Below are 21,894 nucleotides of genomic sequence, written 5' to 3'. Positions count from 1 at the left end.
ATGCCACACCACACACCACACACAGACACACCACACCACACACATACCACACCACAACACACACATGCCACACCACACACACACAGACACACCACACACACACACACAGACACACCACACACAGACACACCACACCACACACACACCCACACACCACACACAGACACACCACACCACACACATACACACACCACACACAGGCCTCTTTTTAATGCTGAAGACCACAACTGAAGGGACTCCAAGGTTTAATACAGGTACTTTGCTGTGCTCATCACTTGCCAAAAAAATGATCCAGATCACTTGCACGCTGGCCCCTGTTTTGAACTATGGTTTGGGCCTGTCACTGGTCCCTGTGTTCTTGGGCACAGCTGGAGAGAAGTTAGGCTTTCCCAGCAGAGGGCAGTGGAGGGACACACAAGTCCTTGGTAAGGGACCCCCCCCACACACACACCTTCCTGTGGGCAGTTGATGTCTTTATCCTGCTCCCTGCAAGAAGCCCGGGAGCCTGTGAGTTTCCTTGCCCATAATCTCCGATTCACTGCCCTTGGGTTTAGCAGGTACTGCTGTGTGCTCTCCATAGAGATCCGGACGCTTGGGCGGTGAAATCTCTGTGGCGGGTCAGTACCCACTCCTGTATTCACCCCCTCTTCAGCATGTTCACTCATGGCTTCAGGCAGTGGCTGTGCCGACATTTGAACTTACTGAGTTCTTCAGAGGAAGGGTCTGGGAATTCCGGTAAAGGGTAAGTATTTTAAGATGAGCAGACAGGCCATAAGGTCTCTGTCATAGCTGTTCGATTCTGATTTTGGAGAAAAGGAATAAAGAAATCCTAAGACCACTTAAAAGAACATGTAAGGAGCCTTGTATTGAGAAAGAAAGAAAGAAAAAGAAAGAAAGAAAGAAAGAAAGAAAGAAAGAAAGAAAGAAAGAAAGAAAGAAAGAAAGAAAGAAAGAAAGAAAGAAAGAAAGAGAAAGGAAAGAAGGAAAGAGCAAAAGAAAGGAAAGAAGGAAAGAGAGAGAAAGAAGGAAAGAGAAAGAAAAGAAGAAAGAAAGAAAGAAAGAGAGAGAGAAAGAAAGAAAGAAAGAGAGAAAGGAAGGAAGGAAAGAGAGAGAGAAAGAAAGAAGGAAAGAGAAAGAACGAAAGAAAAGAAAAAAGAAAAGAAAAGAAAAAAGAAAGTCAGACCCTGGGCAAGAATACATCATCAATCTGCTTGCTGCCTGGTTTTAGCAGCCGGAAACCAGAAGGTGGCAGCAGAGAGCTGTGATACTGCTGGAGACTGCTCCAGAAAAAAGCCAGCTGAAAAGAAGGCAGAGATAGGAAGGCCTGGAGGGGACTGGAGCACCACAAGGAGAGCAGCAGAGCCAGACAGTCTGCGCCCAGGGGTCTTTTCTGAGACTGATACTCCAACCAAGGACCGTGCATGGAGATCACCTAGAACCCCAGGCACAGATGTAGCCCATGGCAGATCAGTGTCCAAGAGGGTTACATAGTAATGGGAAGAGGGACTGCCTCTGACCTAAATTGATTGGCCTGCTCCTTGATCACCTCCACCCGAGGGGGAGCAGCCTTACCAGGTCACTGAAGAAGACAATGCAGCCAGATATGATGAGACCTGATAGGCAAGGGTCAGATGGAAGGGGAGGAGGACTGTCCTTATCAGTGGACTTGGGGAGGGGCATGTGAGGAGATGAAGGAGGGAGTGCAGGGCAGGATTGGGAGGGATCGAGGGAGGGGAATACAAAGTGAATAAATTGTAATAAATTAAAAAAATAAACAAATTGGAAAAAAAAAAAGAATGGGATGATTGGTATGCTGTTTGTCTGGAAATCCACATCCAAGCAGAAACAGAGACAAAATACTCGGCATAAACAAAGCTCAGCTTAGAGTCGGAAGTCAGCCTCCACCTACTGAATAATGACGGCTAAGCACTAAGAAGAAAGTCTGAGAACTCATGTAAGGTTTGAAATCGTTTTGAGATTTGTATAAAAACAAAACACAGCAATACCAGACAAGGCCTCTGGCTGAGCTGGGTTAGGATGCATCATGGTGGACTTGACCTCAATATGAAGTCTAGTGATGGCCCAAACTAGCTCCACATTAATATAATATTGGGAATGCCTTTATCCTTCATCAGTCTCAGGTTTTCAGGTCTCCACTGAATATAGTGATAATGATATTGAACCTCTGTGTGGACAATGTGTGATACTGTACACAGAACATCTAAGTTGGAGCCTGGTAAATGTGATATTCTAAAAAGAACTTAACCCAGCACACATTCAACTCTTGACTCTGTTTGCTTACAAGTGGGATGAGTGTGTAGAAAGTAAATAACACATTGTAACCAATGCTAACCGCTTGTTGAAACAGATGAAAGACTGTTTCATTTGGGTAATGTAAGACATCTCTTTCTTCCCACTGTAATTTTACAGAAAAGAGGAATCCAGATTTCACACACGTGAAGAATTAATATTTGATGAAGACACTGTAACATTATAACAGTTGACATGATATGTAAGATGCTGAGTACACAAAGCAGATACACTGGAGGGAGAGATTGACTGGCACAGAGGCAGAACCAAAAGAGCAGGTTGCACAAGGTTTCACATGTCACTCAAATCGTATTATTCAAACCCTGAGCGTTTTTTTTTTTTTTCTAGATTTTTCTATTTAAAAATCAGCTTTGGCTAGCTGTAAGTTACTGAAAATTTGGGAAAACAAAATTAGAGATAGGAATGTACTGCAGCCATGGAATGGAGGGCCAAGGATAGTCTCTAGAGTTTGAGAATGGTTGAAATAGTGGAGAGATTACTTAGGGGAAACCATGGTCCTCTAAAGATAAAGCTAAGTGCTGGGTTACTGTGATACAGCATTCCAAGGAGCAATTCTCCTTTTTTCTTGTACTTAAACTGACCTCCTCATATGGTTATTTTTAAAATTTGAGCTCGGATTAGAAGGTTTTGTTCGCCAAAGTGTAGGCGCAGTGTCGCAGCAACTCCAAGCCCTGAATCAGTTGTTCTTTCCATATTCCATAGTTATCCCCCAAATGAATGTGTCCATAACAGTTTCACGGTAGCAGGAGCATTAAAACAATCAAATCACCATACATAGATAGCTTGTGGTAGCTGCTTGTCTTGCTGTTGCTGTAGAGCAGCTGGCATAGTAACCTGTGGACAGAGGGTTTGGGACTCGGAGTTCAAGGGCACAGTCCCTCCACCATGGCAGGATGTCCTGGCCAGGAACAAGAGGCAGCCATTTGCGCTGGTCCCAGTCAAGAAGCGGAAAGCAGTGAAGGGGCGCCCCGTTGCCTGTCTCCCTTTCCTTCAGTTCCACACCCCAGCCCGTGGAATCTGTTCAGGCTTTACTTAATCTAATCTAAAACATTCTTCACAGACATGCCAGAGTTGTGTTCCCCCAGTGACTGTGAAACCAACAGTGTTGACGAGATGAACCACACATAAAGGAGCTTTGCAGATATGGTCTTCTTTCCACCTCCTTCCTTCCTTCGAGAGTGCCTGCTTAGCTCACTGCTAATCTAATCCAGAGGGAGAAACTTGATCCATCCATGTTTCACCACAATTGCATTTATTTCAGAATAAGAACAGCAGAATCCTTCGGCTCCGAATCCTTCAGAGGAAAGGCTGAGAAGAATTTAACATCTCGTGGCCGCTTTTAAAATTTTTGGTGCAGTGTCACATTTTTTGAGACAAGTTTGGATGCTTGTATTTATTCGTTCACCACTGGGGCTGAAGGCGTCCTACCTACTTCCTGTCCTGTGTTGCAGCTTGTGAATCTTACCCTGGGCTCTGGGAAAGCATTTCTTTCCTGAACATGTTACTTATGGATACTGAAGTTTGGAAAAAGGGGGAGAGAGCATCTGATAGAGTTGGAAGTTTCTGGCAGTTGTTTGTTATCTGTGATTATCTAAGAGTTACTGCCTAAAACATACCTGACATTTTACTGATACATTAACTTAAGAGAGTGTTATTCAGAAATTCTACCATTTCCCTTAAATAGCCCACAAGCAACATGATTGTAATTATCTTCTGGATAGCAGAAATTCTGGGTTAATTTCAGCACATGCCCACAAATATTAGAATACACCCACAAAAAAATGTTGGGGAACATAATTTAGTGATAGAGTGTTTCCCAGCATGATCAAGGACTCAGATCCAGTCACCAAGGACCACCCCCAGGATGCAGTGCAGACGTTGTTTGTCAGTCAAGGGAAAGACAATATGTCACAGAAGCATCTCTTCATGTTTTCTCCAGGTGAGGAGCAAATGGCAGGTGGTGTCCACTAATTGGTTAGTGCCCAAACAGGAGTGATTTGTGGCGTGTGAGCATTTGGTTCTGTAGCCCTGTGGAGGAGAAGGTCCCTCACACTAAACTGCAAGCTTGGTGATGTGTACCTGAGAAAGCTCAAGCACGTCCCACATCCCTGGGTCCAGGAGTTTACGCTGGTCATAGCAGAAGGTACGTAAAAAGTTTATCCACTAACTGCGCTGAGCCCTCGTCCTTCGAAAAGAAATGAATTTCTTCTTGCATGTTAGGTGTGGCTTAAGGGTAAGAGTATTAACAGGGCTTAGCATTGCTCTGCTTGGTAGACACTTGCCCAGCTCGTATGAGACCCCGGGTTTGACTTTGAGCACTATCCCATGCCTACATACACGTCAAAATCATATGGTTGAATGTTTTTTTTCTATCCCTTTTTCTTCTCTGGTGCATATTGTATAAGGATATGAACTCAGGTCCTTATTGAGGGAAAATAGAACTATGAGGAAAGATTAACGCAAGAAAAGTCAGGTTAATCCTTCCTTTTGCATGGTTAAGAGATGGTAACAGTACCTGACCTTGAATTTTCTTCTCACTTCTGATATTTGATCTTCCATAGCGTCTGTTTTGTCCCTAGCTGCTTGGTAAAGAGCCCCAATTTTATAAGCCTTCTTGTAGAGCTGTTTGAGGTAAGAATGATTTTGGGCCTTCATTTGCACTAATGCTTCGATTTCTCCCTCACACTCCGTTTTTCTCTGTATACTATAAAAAAAAGAAGCAAAAATTAATGAGTTATTCTAAGACAACATTTACTGGACAAATAAGTAAGACCATACTCCGTGTTGCCAACATTTTAGAAAGGGGCAAGTAATTAACTTAAATCTGAATATATAACCTGTATCTAAGATATTTGTGTACATCCTTTTGGTTAGTCCTAATCTAGGCAATGTCCAGTCTTAGAGGCATAGAAGGGAAGAAGAGGGAAAAAAGAGAAAAGAAAAGGAGAAGAAAGGAAAAAAGAAAAAAAAAAAGAAAGAGTCCATTTTGTGTTGCCCATATAATTACTGGAGCATGGTCCCACTGTCTGCCCGCCCAAGGGAGGATGAGTCTTTCTTCTGCATCAACTGAGGAGAGTGCTGTGGTGGCCCGTGAGGGGCGAAGCCAGCTCTCCTGCTCCCAAGGATACTAACATGGATTCAGGCAGCAGCTCAGACCGTGACCATCTGCACCGACTTCAGTGGCAACAGCAGTTGCAGACATCTACACAGCTCTCAGCCTTCTCAGGACCACAAACTCACTTATCGCCCTCAGCAGCTGCAGGGCCACAGGCCTCAATATGGCCTCCGGTAGCCACACAGGCCAGTCACATCAGGACAGCCCAACTCTCTCCCCCGCCCCCCAAAGCAGCAAAGCCTAAGGACATCACCAAAGCATCAAGTAGTGGCACCGACCACATACATCTACATAGATCTCAGGCTTCACCAGGGCCTAGGATGGCAATGTGGACCACAGACATCGATATGGCCTCTAAGACCAGATGGTCCTTTGAGAAGAGCCAATCCAGAAAGTGAAACTTTCCTCATCTCTGGCCTCCATTACTGCTCAGTGTTAGGGGGATCCCAAGCCGGGCAGCAGGTTCAGGGGCTGAGTCTACATCTGAATAAGCTCCAGGATGTCGAACACCACCCTGATGACCCTACAGGGCAATTACAGAATGTGGACCTCAGCCCTCTGTCATATCTGTCACTTGTAATTATCACGGCTCAAGTTCTGCCTCTCTCCATACTGTATGCATCGCTCTGTTTTATTCTGTCTTTCCCACTTCTTTACCACATATTTGTTCATTGTAGTGGTGCTTGGGTGTCTTTTGTTTATCACCTTTTTGTTTCACACAGTGTTGATTTTACCAGAGATTGCTTTAAATGTAAGAGTAAAACCATGGGTTTCCAGACCCTCACCACTATTGGCTTTTCACAATAGTGTACTGACTGGTTCTGTGGCAACATGATAAAAACTAGAGTCATCAGAGAGAAAGAAGCTTCAGTTAAGGAAATGGCTCCATGAGATCCAGCTGTAAGGCATTTTCTAAATTAGTGATCAATGAGAGAGGGCCCAGGCGATTGTGGGTGGTGCCCTCCCCTGGCTGGTTGGTCCTGGGTTCTGTTAGAAAGCAGGCTGAGCAAACCATATGAAACAAGCCAGCAAGCAGGACTCCTTCATGGCCTCTGCATCGGCTCTTGCCTTTAGGTTCCTGTCCTGCTTGAGTTCCTGTTGTGACTTTTGGTGATGAACAGCAATGTAGAGAGGTGAAGGCTTAATAAACTGTTTCTCTCCCAACTTGCTTTTTGGTCATGGCGTTTGGTTGCAGCAATAGAAACTCTAACTAAGACAAGTACCGTCTCAGTTTGACAACCAGGTATCTTTAGACATTGCTAAGTGTCTCCTGGGTAGGATGCAACCTCTTGCCAGCTGAAAACTATATAACCACTGAGAAAGTCAGTGTTTCTCAGACCTAGCAGTGCACAGCCATCTCATGAAAGGCTTTCAACATGACTCTGTGCTTTAGAAAATCCTGCCGTAGCCTGACTTGGGGTAAAGCTCCAGCATGACTGTTTTCAAACACCTCGGGTGATGATACAAAAGTATAGTGAGTAAGAAAACCCAAAATTGATTGGAAAAGTCTTTCTCATCATATGGTGAGCTTATTGAGTCACAGACTACCGCACCCTGCTTTCTGGACAGGAGGAGGAGGGGGTGTGGGATAGATATCAGATGACCCCCCCCCAAGGTGGTGCTGATAAAAACGGGTTGTAGAATATTGTTCAAGAAGCTTTGCTCAAAACAGCAAGCACCAGGACATGCGGAAGTGTGAATGAATGTGGCCAACTCATAGGCGGGAAAACAAGGTGTAAATACAACTGGTGATGACTTGTACTTCCTTGTTTTTCTAGCCTCTTGTTCACACAAGAATAAACATGTGTGAACAAGAATATGCATACATTCAAGATGTGCCAAAGACGGTGTGGCTCACAAGTCAGACAAAAAAAAAAATGGTAAGAAAAAAAAAAAAAGCAGGAATCGGGGGCAATCATCAGAAAAATGCCTGAATTATTCCATCAGAGAGCAATAGGGAAGATTTCATCTTATAATGAAATACCTGCTGTGAGCTGTGCTTGCTGGGAAAAGACCAAGTCACTGACTTGCTATTTCCTATAGCAGAGAAGGCATTGATAAAAAACAGATATTGACAGCAAAACTCAACCTGACTTCTGTTTCAGTTGCTACATTAATTTTGTCCCTAATATCATCTTAGTGTCTTTGTTGTGACTCAGAAGAGCATTGTAAATGGAGAGTTCAAGACTGCTAGACTGAATCAGGTGGGACCAAGTAGAGAAAAAGGGATGGGGATAAAAGCGTGGCAGTATGAAATAGACGAGAGAAAGTGGAAAGAGCTATGTGTAGAGCTGCAAGTGCTGGGGAGACGGCTCAGTTTGTAAACTATTTGGTGAGCAAACATGAGTACAGGACTTTGATCTCCAGAACCCACCTAGCACTGGAAAGGCTCAGACAGAGGAAAATGTGGAGTTCACTGGCCGTCAGTCAGTCACTGGCTGAACTGGTAACTCAAGGCCAGTGAGAGATTCTGCTTCAAATAAAGGTGGAGGGTACTTGAGGGATGACACTTCCAAATGCACCTGAATATACACGTGCACTGGCAAACACACAGATACATACGTGAATGTACACATGGAAAAAATGGAGGAAGGTATGAAAAATATTGAAAAAAAGTAAGGAGATATGAAACATGCATTTTAAAACTATTTCTTAGCACACACTTTTAATTGCAGCCCTGGCAGGCTGGGGCAGGATAATAGGATTATGGAGAGTCTTTGATACACATTGGGACTCTGTCTCAGAAGCTGAAAGTGGGTTCTGAACAGGAAGTAATGGGTTGATACTGAGGACAGATGCAGCCATTGGTCTTGAATAGGAATTTCTATTTGTGAGTGAATGATGGAAAGGAAAGCTGTTTACAGATACTGTTACTATAAATAAATTTAACATGAGCCTTGTCGTTGCCATCATTCTCCTTCATATATGAGTAGGCTACAGTATAAATTTAAAATGTTTGTTTCTGTGTAGACCTTGTGTGAGATTTGCTGTAATTGTGTAAATCTGAAGACTTGTGATCAACTATCTCCAGTTATTTATGACTATTCTCTCTCTCTCAGTGTGTGTGTGTGTGTGTGTGTGTGTGTCTTTCTATCTCTCCTGTTTCCTGAGAATCTTTCTTTGTTCTATGTTTTGTCTTTGCCCCTCTGGCTGCATTCTGAATTCTGCTTCAGGTTCTGAGGCATCATGATTGTTGGATCTGCTGTTTTTGGAGCAGAATCTTGAGTAGCCATGAGTCTACTTTCTATTTTACACATTTTGCAGTACTGTTTATCAAGCTCGTCTAGATTTTTTATTATTTTTTTCTTTATTCTGTTCCTGTTACCATTTTAAACTCACTTGAGATGTGTCTAGTATTTTCATTATCTAATTTATATAATTATAGGATTATTAGAGTATCTTCTCAAATTATATAATCATTCTATTCTTTCAACTTATTGTGGGTTAAGTAGATTGCTATCAAACTTTCATTCATGCTGGATATTTCCTGATGTGTTTTATAATTACATGAGCCCATTTTTAAACACTTTCCTTTATGGGAATCTCTTCGGAGATTCTCTTTGGAGATATATGCTTCATTAAGTAAAAATAACACTTTCTAAAGCCATATCTCAGAAACATCATCAAACAATGGAATTACTCCTCTTTCTATCTTAAAATTTTTATCCACAGAATGTCACATAATATAACGAATTGAAAAATTTCTACTTAGAATATTATCCAGTTTAGAAAATTGCTCAACACATATTGAATGCATGTTCACAGGCCAGCCCTGGTGGTGCACACCTTTAATCCCAGAACTCTGGAGACGAAGGTAGTTAGATCTCTGACCATTCTGGTCTACTGAGAGTTTCAGGGCAGCCAGGCCTACACAAAGACATCTTGCCTTGAAAAACAAACAAACAAACAAACAAAAACAAACAAACAAACAAAGCATGTTCTCAATGCATCTGGCACTGAGTTGGTTAAAATAGTTAAACAACTTCAGTGTCTTCCTAGAAAGGGGAACATGATAGACAATCACACAAATGAATTTTAAAAGCGACATGTGTCTGTAGGGGTGTATGAGTGTACACACTGTGTAGCTGGTGAGGGGACTGCCAGAGAGAAGTCAGGTGGGAAGTGATGGCGTAAACAGGAGGCAGTGGGACTCATGCAGCCTCCCTTGCACCCTCTATGTTGCTTATCTCCTTTGGGTCTGTGCTGCATATTATGCTTACCCAATAGTGTATGGCGAAAATTCACACTTAAGTGAGCACATACCACTTTCTGCTTCTGGGTTACCTCACTCAGGATGATCTTTTCTATCTTTTCTAGTTACATGCATTTGCCTGCAGATTTCACGATTTCCTTGTTTTTGATAGCCTAGTAGTACTCCTAAGTAAAAGTGCCACAGTTCTTTTATCCATTGAACTAGGTTGTTTCCAGTTTCTGGCTGTTATGAATAGAGCTGCTGTGAACATAGCAGAGTAAACAACCTTGTTGTATGGTGGAGCCTCTTTTGGGATATACCCAGGAGTGGTATAGCTGGGTCTTGAGACAAGGGTATTCTCAGATTTCTGAGAAAGCTACAGATTGATTTCCAAAGTGGTTGTACAAGTTTACATCACCCCCAGCAAGGGAGGAGGCATAAATCTCACTCAGAAAGGGAGACAGAATAGACAGAAGTAGTGGTTGAAGAGAAGGAACAAGGGAGGAGAGGGGATATAGAGAGTTAAGAGAGTGGAGATCAGACCTGGGGAGAGAGAGGGAGAGAGAACAGAAGGCCTTTGATGAAAAGAGAAACTAAGGGTGGGGTATCTCTGTGAGAAGCTGGATATCTAACTCAGGGTATGCTTCTAGAAAGATATGAGGGGACTCAAGCAGAGACTCCTATTAGCAGAGGCCATAGAGACTGAAGAGGACACACTGTAACCAAACTAGTCTGCTAGTAGAGGGAGGGGAACACCAACACACATACAAAACTTTGACCCCAAATTCACATTGCCTTCAAGATGTGCAGAGAAAAAGAACAGAGCAGTTAGAGCAGAGACTGAGGGAATATCCAACCAATGTTTGACCCAACCAAATACCCACACTATGGGAGAATCCCAACCTCTGACACTGTGAATGATATTCTGCTAAACTTCCAAATAGGAGCTTGTCAGAGAGGTACTCCGAGAGACTCTGCCCAGCAGGGCCTCAAAACAGATGCTGAAACTCACAGCCAAACATATGGTGATGGGTAGGGAGTTTTGCGGAAAAGTGGGAGGAAAGAGGAAAGGGCCTGGAGCTCTACAGGAAGACCAACAGAGCCAATCAACCAGGTCCCAGAGGTGCCTGCTGAGACTGAAGATCAACCAAGGTTTATGCAGGAACTGCATCCAGGCCCCCTACGAAGATGTAGCAGAAGGGCAGCTTAGGGTTCACGTGGATCCTCTAGTAAGAAAAGAGGGCACTGCATTAGACACAGACTCACTTGCTAGCTTTTTAATCACTTCCCCTTGGTTGGTTTGCCTTGCCAGGCCACAGGGAAAGAGGACATGCTCAGTCCTGAAGCAACTTGATGAGCTGGGGTGGATGGGAAAAGGAATAGTCAAGAGTGGAGCGTAGAGAGAGGGAATGGGGGTAAGACTGGGAGGGGAAGAGGAATGGGGCTACAACCAGGATGTAAAGTGAATAAAAAAATAAATTAAAAAAGTAAGTCTCTTAACAAAGGAAAAAAAGAGAGAGAAAGCAGTGGGATAAAGGTAATTTAATGTAAAGGCAGAATGGAGAACAACATCTAGGGAGGAAGGGAGTCAAGTGACAGGAAGCAGGGGAGGGGTGTAGAAGACAGCCAGGAAGAGGTCATATTGGAATAAATTATGCTTCACATGCATGCAAGTACCTTGATAAAACCATTACTTTGTCTGCTAATGTAAATTTCACAAACTCTCTGTAATCGCCATCGCCAATGACTAAGATAACCTGCATCTTTGCAGTTTTTACTAACAATATCCTGTGAGTGTTCCGTAGTCATTAGCCAGTAGAAAAGCATTGTTTCTGTAGTAACTTTTTCCCTTGAGGCTTCATTTTTCTTTATTTTGGCTTTATTTTGGTGTTAATTTCCTATTTTAAGCAGACATTGATTATTCAAACTAAATTTTTGTTTGCAATAATGGCTGGGGTAAAGATTTATCTTTTTTTTTTTTTTTTGAGTTTTCGACAGGGTTTCTCTGGGTAGCCTTGGCTCTTCTGCTTTGTAGACTAGGCTGGCCTCAAACTCACAGAGGTCTGCCTCTGCCTCTGCCTCTGAGTGCTGAGTGCTGGGATTACATGGGTGCGCTACCATGCCTGGCAAGATTTTATTTATTTTTAATTGAAAGCTACTAAGAAGCTATCCATTCTCTGCTACACTAAAGTGTCACTTCTGTCATGAGTCATATGGTGTTTGGGTATGATGCTGAACCTTCACTGCTACTGACCAACCTGACATTATCAATAAAAACTCACCTTAGCAACTAAAATTTATAACAGCAATGCTACTGTAATTCCATAAAATTGGCTTTCCTAGGATCTTCACCAACCCTACATCTGACAGAGGGCTAATATCCAGTATATATAAAGAACTCAAGAAGTTAAAAAGCAACACATCAAGTAATCCAATTAAAAAATGGGGAACAGAGCTAAAGAGAGAACTCTCTGTAGAGGATTGTAGAATGGCAGAAAAACACTTAACGAAATGCTCAACGTCCTTAGCCATCAGGGAGATACAAATCAAAATGACCCTGAGATTTCACCTTACACCCATCAGAATGGATAAGATCAAAACTTCAAGTGACATCACATGCTGGAGAGGTTGGGGAGAAAGGGGAACTCTCCTCCATTGCTGGTGGGAATGTAAACTTGTACAACTACTTTGGAAATCAATCTGGCACTTTCTCAGACAATTGGGAATAAGGCTTCCTCAAGACCCAGCTGTACCACTCCTAGGCATATATCCAAAATATGCTCAAGTACACAACAAGGACCATTTGTTCAATGATGTTTATAGCAGCTTTATTCGTAATAGCCACAATCTGAAAACAACCCAGATGTCCCTCAACAGAGGAATGGATACAGAAATTGTGGTACATTCACACAAGGGAATACTACTCAGCAATTAAAAACAAGGAAATCATGAAATTTGCAGGCAAATGGTAGGATCTAGAAAAGATCATTCTGAGTGAGGTATCCCAGAAGCAGAAAGACACACATGGTATATACTCACTTATAAGTGGATAATAGATCTATAAGATAACACAGCATATAAATACTAAAATCTGTACACCTAAAGAAGCTAAACAAGAAGGAGGATCCAGGGTAAGAATATCAATCTTTACTTAGAAAGACAAATAGGATGGACATTAGATGTAGGAGAAAATGAGAAGCAGGATAGGAGCCTACCATAGAGGGCCTCTGAAAGACTCTACATAGCAGTGCAGATGCTGACACTTGTAACAAAACTTTGGGCAGAGTGCAGGGAATCATATGAAAGAAGAGAGAGTTAGTAAGATCTGAGAGAACAGGAGCTCCACAAGGACCAAATATATCTGGGCACAGGGGCTTGTCTGAGACTGATTCTCCAACCAGGGACCATGCATGGTTATAACTTAGAACCCCTGCTTGCATGAAGCCCATGGCAGCTCAGTATCCAAGTGGCTTCCCTAGTAAGGGGAGCAGGGACTGTCTCTGGCATGAACTCTATGGCTAGCTCCTTGACCTTCCCAATCCCCCTCCCCCCGTGTGGGAGGAGCACCCTAGCTAGGCCACAGAGGAGGACATTGCAGCCAGTCCTGGTGAGACCTGATAAGCTACGGTCAGATAGAAGGGGAGGAGGACCTTCCCTATAAGTGGACTTAGAGAGGGGCAGGGAGGAGATGAGGGAGGGAGGGTGGGATTGGGAGGGAATGAGAGAGGGGGCTGCAGCTGGGACACAAAGTAAATAAACTGTAATTAACATTAAAAAAATATAAGAAAGATTGGTTTTCCTATATCATTCTCTTGAATATTTTATTGCTTTTTAAGATTAAATTTCTAAAGTCAATTTTAACTGATCTGTGTATATTTCAATTATTTCTATTTTAATTTAGCTAATAAGATGGACTCTAGTAGGCACACAATCAATTTTGAGGGCTTTACAGTCATTTTATGATTTCCTTGGCCAATTTCAACTAACAATCATTTTGTTATACTGTAAAATAACACTACTTTTGTAATTTAGTTATACCATTAATAAAATATCCTAATAATTTAGTTAGAATGCCATCATTTTAGGTTGTAATGATATTTGGAAATTTGCATACTGTTATTGGGCCGTGATTAAAAAGTTGATACTGTTTAACTTCTTCCTTTTAACAATAGTTGATTTCTTTGTAGAGACTGCCTACTTCCTGTTCATAGTGTAACATTTATTTGGATTTTATTTGCATTTCCTAAATAATGATACTTCAATCGAATTTATCTTTAAATATCAGAGTCATCACCAACCAAGATGTATATATTTAAAGGATGCCAAAAATAATTTTGTTTGTTGATTCTGCCCTATCATGTTTTGATGAAAATTTATAGTATCTGTGAGTACGTTTTAATTTACCCCACAAAATCACATATCCTGAAAATTCAGAATTTCAAGAGAGATGAAATCATAAATATGAAGATGCTTGAGAGTTCAAAGTACTTCCACAATCTCAACAATCTTGATAAACTACATTGTTTTAGAACAAGAGTCAAAATAATTGTTAGACAACGACCCTTGTAACTTTCCATACCTAATTCACCTTAAGTCTATCAAGTATACCACCCTCTTTCCATCATTCTTCTCCTTTCTTTCTTTCTTTCTCTTTCTTTCTTTCTTTCTTTCTTTCTTTCTTTCTTTCTTTCTTTCTTTCTTTCTTTCTTTCTTCTTTCTTTCTTCTTTCTTTCTTTCTTTCTTTCTTCCTTCCTTCCTTCCTTCCTTCCTTCCTTTCTTTTTTCTTTCTTTCTTCCTTCCTTCCTTCCTTCCTTCCTTCCTTCCTTCCTTCCTTCCTTTCTTTCTTTCTTCTTTCTTTCGCTCTAAAGTTAAATTCTTCAATGATTACAACTATGAATCTTGGAAGAGTTTTTTTTTTTTTTTGAGTGTATTCTGATTAGGTTTCTTTTTAATTTAACTTTTATTAGTTACACTTTATTCACTTTGTATCCTCCCATAAACCCCACCCTCCTCCCCTCCTAATCACACCTTCCCCCCCCCTTCTTCACACATGCCCCTCCCCAAGTCCACTGATAGGGGAGGTTCTCCCCTCCTTCCCTCTGACCCCAGTCTATCAAATCTCATCAGGAGTGGCTGCATTGTCATCCTCTGTGGCCTGGTAAAGCTGCTCCCCCCTCAGGGGGAGGTGATCAAAGAGCAGGCCAATCAGTTCATGTCAGAGGCAGTCCCTCTTCCCATTACTATGGTAGCCACTTGGACACTGAACTGCCATGGGCTACATTTGTGCAGGGGTTCTAGGTTATCTCCATGCATGGTACTTGGTTGGAGTATGGGTCTCTGGGAAGACCCCTGTGTTCGAATTTTCCAGTTCTGTTGCTCTCCTTGTGGACTTCCTATACTCTCCAGATCTTACCATTTCCCACTTCTTTCATAAGATCCCATACACTCTGCCCAACTGTTGGCCATAAGTCTCAGCATCTGCTTTGATAGTCTGCAGGGCAGAGCCTTTCAGAGGCCCTCTGTGGCAGGTTCCTAACTTGTTTCCTGTTTTCTTCTTCTTCTGATGTCCATCTTCTTTGCCTTTGGGATGGGGATTGAGCATTTTAGTCAGAGTCCTCCCTCTTGATTAGTTTCTTTATATGTACAGATTTTAGTAGGTTTATCTTATATGTCTAAATGAGTGAGTATATACTGTGTGTGTCTTTCTGTTTCTGGGACAGCTCACTCAGGATGATCCTTTCCATTTCCCACCATTTACCTGCAAATTTCATGATTTATGGGACCTCATGAAACTGAAAGGCTTCAGTAAAGCAAAGGACACCATCATCAAAACAAAACGAATGCTTACAGATTGAGAAAGAATCTTCACCAACCCTTTATCTGACAGAGGGCTAATACCCAGTATATATAAAAAACTAAAGAAGCTGAAAAGCAACAAACCAAGTAATCCAATTAAAAAATGGGGAAGAGAGCTAAACAGAATTATCGATAGAGGAATATCAAATGGCAGAGAAACATTTAAAGAAATGCTCAATGTCATTAGCCATCAGGGAAATGCAAATCAAAACGACCCTGAGATTTCACCTTACACCCATCAGAATGACCAAGATCAAAAACTCAAGTGATAACACATGCTGGAGAGGTTGTGGAGAAAGGGGAACCCTCCTCCACTGCTGGTGGGAATGTAAACTTGTACAATCACTCTGGAAATCAATCTGCTGCTTTCTCAGACAACTAAGAATAACGCTTCCTCAAGATCCAGCCATACCACTCCTAGGCATATATCCAAAAGAGGCTCCAATACACAATAAGGACATTTGCTCAACCATGTTTCAGCAGCTTTATTTGTAATATCCAGAAGCTGGAAACAACCCAGATGCCCCTCAACTGAAGAATGGATACAGATTGTGGTACATAATCTATACAATGGAATATTACTCAGCAATGAAAAACAAGGAAGTCTTGTTAGGTTTCTGTGTTTGTGATAAAACATCATGATCAAAAGCAATTTGGGGAAGAAACAGTTTGTTTGGTTTAAAATTTAACCCAAAGTTCTAAAGTTCCCATAATCCTACTGAAAAACAACCTGAACAGGCTCATCAGAGCAACAGCTCACTTCTGGTACCACTTTTTGTCCTAGTTTAGTCCTATTCCTGTGATAAACACCACGACCAAAAGCAACTTGGAGAGGAGAGGGTTTTTCTTTTTGGCTTACACTTCCAAATCACAGTCCAGTGTTGATGGAAGTCAGGACAGGAACAGAGGCAGGAGCAGAGGCAGGAAACATGGAGGAAAGCTGCTTCCTTGCTTTCTCCCAGGCTCCTGATCAGCTACTTCTATTATGCCTCCCAGAACAGCCTGCCCAGGGGTGACAGCACCCATAGTGAGATGAGCCCTTCTGCATCAGTGAGCAACCAGGAAAATGCCCTGCAGATATGCCTACAAGCTAACTGGACTGAAGCAGTTCCTCAATTGAGATACCCTCTTTTAGATGTGTCTGGGTTTGTGCCAAGGCTATAAAAAAAACTAACCAGAACAGAGCATACAGCTCTTTGGTGTATTTTAATTATCAGCTAAATATAACTATATTAAATGACTTAATAGCTATCGCCCACATTGGTCTCTGACTATGTAGTGCTTGTGTATGGCTATTCACCACATGAAAATACATGGTGCACACACATGCACACAGTTAGAGGGCGCGCACACACTTGCAAACACAGAGTGGAAGGGTACACGCATACACAAGTGAAGAAACTTGGCTCCTTATCTTAATTGTTCCCTGATTTTTAACATTCGCTCTCATACCTGAAATTGTTGCTGTTATACCACTATACTAAGTATATTTGAATGTTCACTAATTGTCAGTTAAATTGAAGCCAGATTAACTGGTGAATAATTTGATAAGTGAAAAAAATCTTGAACATGAATACACAAAATGAGCTTTCTATACAGATTCTAGTTTTGGGGAAGGAAACTTGGGCTTCTTCTTCATTTGTCCCTGGGAAATACCCATGAATAATTTGTAAATTGTGAATTCTAGAGATGTTGTATAAATATCCAACCTCACTGGTAATCAAAAAAATAGAGTTTAAAACTTCATTTTTTTAGGATATTAAAACAATCTCATTTACTGCCAAGTCTTAAAAATATTATACAATATTTTATACAATTATACAATATTATATAATATTCTGGAAGATAACATTGGAAATTTATTAGGGGTTATAAAATATTACAATTTCATAAGCCTGTTTTACATTAAAAAAAAACAATGATTTTGAAAACATTTCTACACAAAAAATTCACTACCACAGTATTTGTAACAAATAGTAAAATTAAACCCAATGTAGATTGCAGTATAAATTCATAATTCATAGACCTCTTAGGTAACAATCATGCAGATATTTAATTGTGCTTGAAGTTTATGTAATAGTGCATTAAAATTTTATTATCTCATGTTAAGAAAAAAAGAGTATTCAAAGTCATTCATTATGTATAAATATGCACTTATAAGAACATCTGTGTGTATTAAAATTTTAGGTTTCTGATCTCTTTTAGCTTGTTCATACAGATTTTCTATAATATACATGCATTTTAATCAGAATACTAGTAAATCATAGGACATACTTTGCCATGGATTAAATGAGGATGTTTAGGAAACACAAACACAGTATAGAAGAGGAAACCCCAGGTTAAAAGGTGGCATGTGGGGCTCCTCTTAGCGTTGTAATCCATGGGTGATTAGTATGATATCATCCCTGGAATTGGATTACAACAATGATTATTGCTATTATTAATGATATTATAATTGCTGGTATTTTTTTTTTTAAGAAAAGATGAAATGCAGGGTAAAACCAAACTAAAACAACAACAACAAATTCCTTAACATAGGAACAGGAAAAGGTGGCATATAAATGTAATAATAATAATAATAAATAAAGATTAGGAAGCAAATGTAAAGAAATTCCTGCCAGAGTGTGTTTAAAGACTGAAAAGGAAGCTTGAATCATTCGAATCAACCAATCTGTTGATTGAAAGACAACATCTCCCACAGGCTTATGTATTTGAACTCTTTGTCCCTAGAGGGTAGTGCTGTCTGGGAAGGTTATTAAACCTTTAGAAAGCAGAGCCCTGCTGGAGGAAGTGTGTCTTTGAGGGTGAGCATTGAAGATTTAGAGCCTAACCCTACTTTCTCCTCTTTCTCAGCTTCCTGTGTGGAAATAAAATGTGGTTAGTCAAGCTTCCTGTTCCTGCTAGCATCCCATAATAGCCCTGCGTTGAGGACTCTGTGCCTCTGGCTCTGTGAGCCAAAATAACTTATTTCATTCTTAAGTTGCATTTGGGCACATTGTTGCATCGTAGAGACAGAAAGGTAACTAGCACAGACAGAACTCTAAGATGAGGTGGAATGTTTAGGAGACAGGTGAATAAGGCTTTGGGAAGGAATCATTACATTTGCTTGAAGCATCAGTTTGTTTATTGTTGGAGAGACATAAGTGTCATCTCAAGGTATTATCTGGAAAAGTAAACCCTAGCCCGGGCAAGGCTCCTAATGCATGGTGTAGACTGTCAGAGTGTTCCCAATTGTCATTATCAACCTCTCTTCCAATGCTAATTTGTTATTCACAATAATACATGGACTTTACCATGGCAGTTCAAACACACACACATCACAAACTTTAACTGGATGCTCCTCTCATCTCCTCCTTCTGTTGGTCCCTTCTCCAAATTTTTCTCCCCCTTTCCTGTCTTGTCATGTATATTTTACAATACTAGAGCCTACAGGTAAGTTTATAATGTTTGACTTTCCTTTTTATTATCTAATCTTTTCCCCCTTGCCCCACTTCCATTAAGTCATTTCTTTCTCTCCAGAGTTAACATTTCTCTCTCTCTTTCTCTCTCTCACACACACACACACACACACATCTAGATTCTACATTGAAAAAGGTGACACTTTGCTGAGTCTAGCCTATTTCATCTATTCTATTTTCATGCAAATTACATAACTTTCTCTCGGCTGAATAATTACATACATACATATATATGCAATAATATATATATATATATATATATATATATATATATATATATATATATATTTCTTTATCGTGTGCTGGTCACTAAGGACTATTCCCTATCTTGGCTGTTGTGAATAGCTCTGCAAATAAACATGGATGTTCAGGTATCTATGAAATGTTCTGAATAAGAGTCCTTTGAATATATGCCCAGGAATGATATAGCTAGATTATATGATTTTGAAGAAAACTCAAAAGTTACCTTAGTAGTGATTACATGGATTGACATTCTTTCTAGTAGTGTGTGAGTCTTCTTTTTCTGTAGTACACTTACTAGCATCTGTAGTAATTTCTTATTTATTTACTTCTGTGCATGTATGTGTGTTGTATGTGGACTGGGACACACGTGCCATGACACACTTATGGAGGAAAACTGGTGCAATTCTCTTGCTCTACCTTTATGAGGACTCCAGGAATTGAACTCACATCATCAGGCTTGTACAGCAAGGACCTTTATCTGCTCAACCATCTTTTTGGGAAGTCACTTGTTTTCTTGAGTGCAGATATACTGATTGAGGTGAAATGGCATCTCTGTGTTATTTTAATTTATTCCTAGTGTCAGACATTTTTTTTCTTGTATTAATTCTCTATTTGTACTTTTTTGGGAACTGTTTATCTCATCAACATGAGATCTGGCCATGTGACTTGAGTCATCTGAGGAAATGGGAGCAGCGATACCTGAGGCCTTCTTGCTGAAGTTCTTAGAGTGGTTCTTAGAGGCATCCAATCCTTTGTTCTGGGTCTCAGAAGAAATAACATGAAAATACATACCACCATATGGCTAAATGACAATGACAATGGGTGGGAAATAAACCATTCCACTTATATAACACTAAATCCTAGATGCTGCTTGTTTCTGCTAGATATCATACCCATATTCTCTTGTAGACAGGTCTCCTTTCTAGATTGGTCACTTTAAAAATTTATTTAGGTATTTTTAAATTTATTTATTTTTTATTAATTACAGTTTATTCACTTTGTATCCCAGCTGTAGCCCCTTCCCTCATCTCCTCCCAGGCCCCTCCCCAAGTCCCCTGAAAAGGGAAGTCCTCCTCACATTCCTTCTGACCCTAGCCTATCAGGACTAGCTGGATTGCCTTCCTCTGTGGCCTGGTAAGGCTGCAACTTCTTGAGGTAAGGCAGTTTAACTTCTTGAGTTTTTTATATGTTCTGGATATTAACCCTCTGTCAGATGTAGGGTTGGTGAAGATCTTTTCCCAGTCTGTAGGCTGTTGTTTTGTTCTGACGACAGTGTTCTTTGCTTTACGGAAGCTTTTCGGTTTCATGAGGTCCCATTTATTGATTATTGATCTTAGAGCCTGTGCTGTTGGTGTTCTGTTCAGGAAGCTGTCTCCTGTGCCAATGAGTTCAAAGTTTTTCCCACTTTTTCTTGTAGTAGGTTTAGTGTGTCTGGTGTTATGTTGAGGTCTTTGATCCACTTGGACTTTAACTTGGTGCAGGGTGATAGATATGGGTCTATTTTCATTTTTCTACATGTAGACATCCAGTTAGACCCTCACCATTTGTTGAAGATGCTGTATTTTTTCTGTTGTATGGTTTTGGCTTTGTCCAAAATCAAGTATCTGTTGATGTGTTGGGTTTATTTCTGTGTCTTCTATTCAATTCCACTGATCCACCATTCTGTTTCTATGCCAGTACCATGCAGTTTTTATTACTATTGCTCTGTAGTACAGCTTGAGATCAGGGATGTAGATAACTCCAAAAGATCTGTTGTTGTACAGAATTGTTTTAGCAATTCTGGGGTTTTTGTTTTTCAACATGAAATTGAGAATTGTTCTTTAAAGGTCTGTGATGAATTGTGTTGGTGTTTTGATGAGAATAGCACTGAATCTGTAGATTGCTTTTGACAGAATGCCCATTTTCACTATGTTAATCCTGCTGATCCATGAGCATGGAAGATCTTTCCACCTTCTGATATCTTCTTCAATTTCTTTCTTCAGAGATGCAAATTTTTTTTCAAACAGGTCTTTCACTTGCTTGGTTAGAGTCACACCACAGAACTTTATGTTATTAGGGGCTATTGTGAAGAGTGTAGTTTCCCTAATTTCTTTCTCAACCATTTTTTTCTTTCATATACAGAAGGGCTACTGATTTTTTTTTTTGAGTTAATTTTTTATTCAGCCACATTGCTGAAGGTATTTATCAGGTGAAGGAGTTCTTTTGTAGAATTTCTGGGGTCGTCTTGTATACTATCATATTATCTACAAATAATGATATTTTAACTTCTTCCTTTCTGATTTGCATCCCTTAATCTCCTTTAGTTGTCCTATTGCTCTACCTAGGACTTCAACTATTATGTTGAAGAGATACAGAGAGAGTGGGCAGCCTTGCCTTGTTCCTGATTTCAATGGGATTGATTTAAGTTTCTCTCCATTGAGTTTGATGTTGGCTATAGGGTTGCTGTATATTGCCTTTACTACGTTTAGGTATGTGTGTTGTATCCCTGATCTCTCCACGACTTTAAACATGAATGGGTGCTGGTTTTGTCAAATGTGTTTTGGTGTCTAAGGAGATGATCGTGTGATTTTTCTCCTTCAGTTTGTTTATGTGGTGGATTACATTGATGGATTTCCGTATGTTGAACCACCCTTGCATGCCTGGGATGACGCCTATTTGGTCGTGGTGGATGATATCTTTGATGTTTTTTTTTTTTTTTT

General features: G+C 40.6%; 1 protein-coding gene across 1 annotated transcript in view; it reads right to left on the bottom strand.

Moving 5' to 3' along the window:
* Positions 1-21,894, bottom strand: part of Ccdc178 (coiled-coil domain containing 178) — a 267,043-nt gene that overhangs the window by 205,064 nt on the left and 40,085 nt on the right. The window contains exons 6-7 of the mRNA XM_055625711.1: positions 11,921-11,928; positions 4,852-5,035 (exon numbers count right to left, since the gene is read on the bottom strand). Of these exons, the coding sequence (XP_055481686.1) occupies positions 4,852-5,035; positions 11,921-11,928 (192 nt within the window). The remainder of the gene's footprint in view (positions 1-4,851; positions 5,036-11,920; positions 11,929-21,894) is intronic.

This window comes from Psammomys obesus, unplaced genomic scaffold (genome assembly GCF_907164565.1).
Source record: "Psammomys obesus unplaced genomic scaffold, mPsaObe1.curated_primary_1811, whole genome shotgun sequence".
Taxonomy (NCBI): domain Eukaryota; kingdom Metazoa; phylum Chordata; class Mammalia; order Rodentia; family Muridae; genus Psammomys; species Psammomys obesus.
Note: the sequence above shows the minus strand (reverse complement) of the source record. Positions and strands in the feature narration are given on the sequence as shown.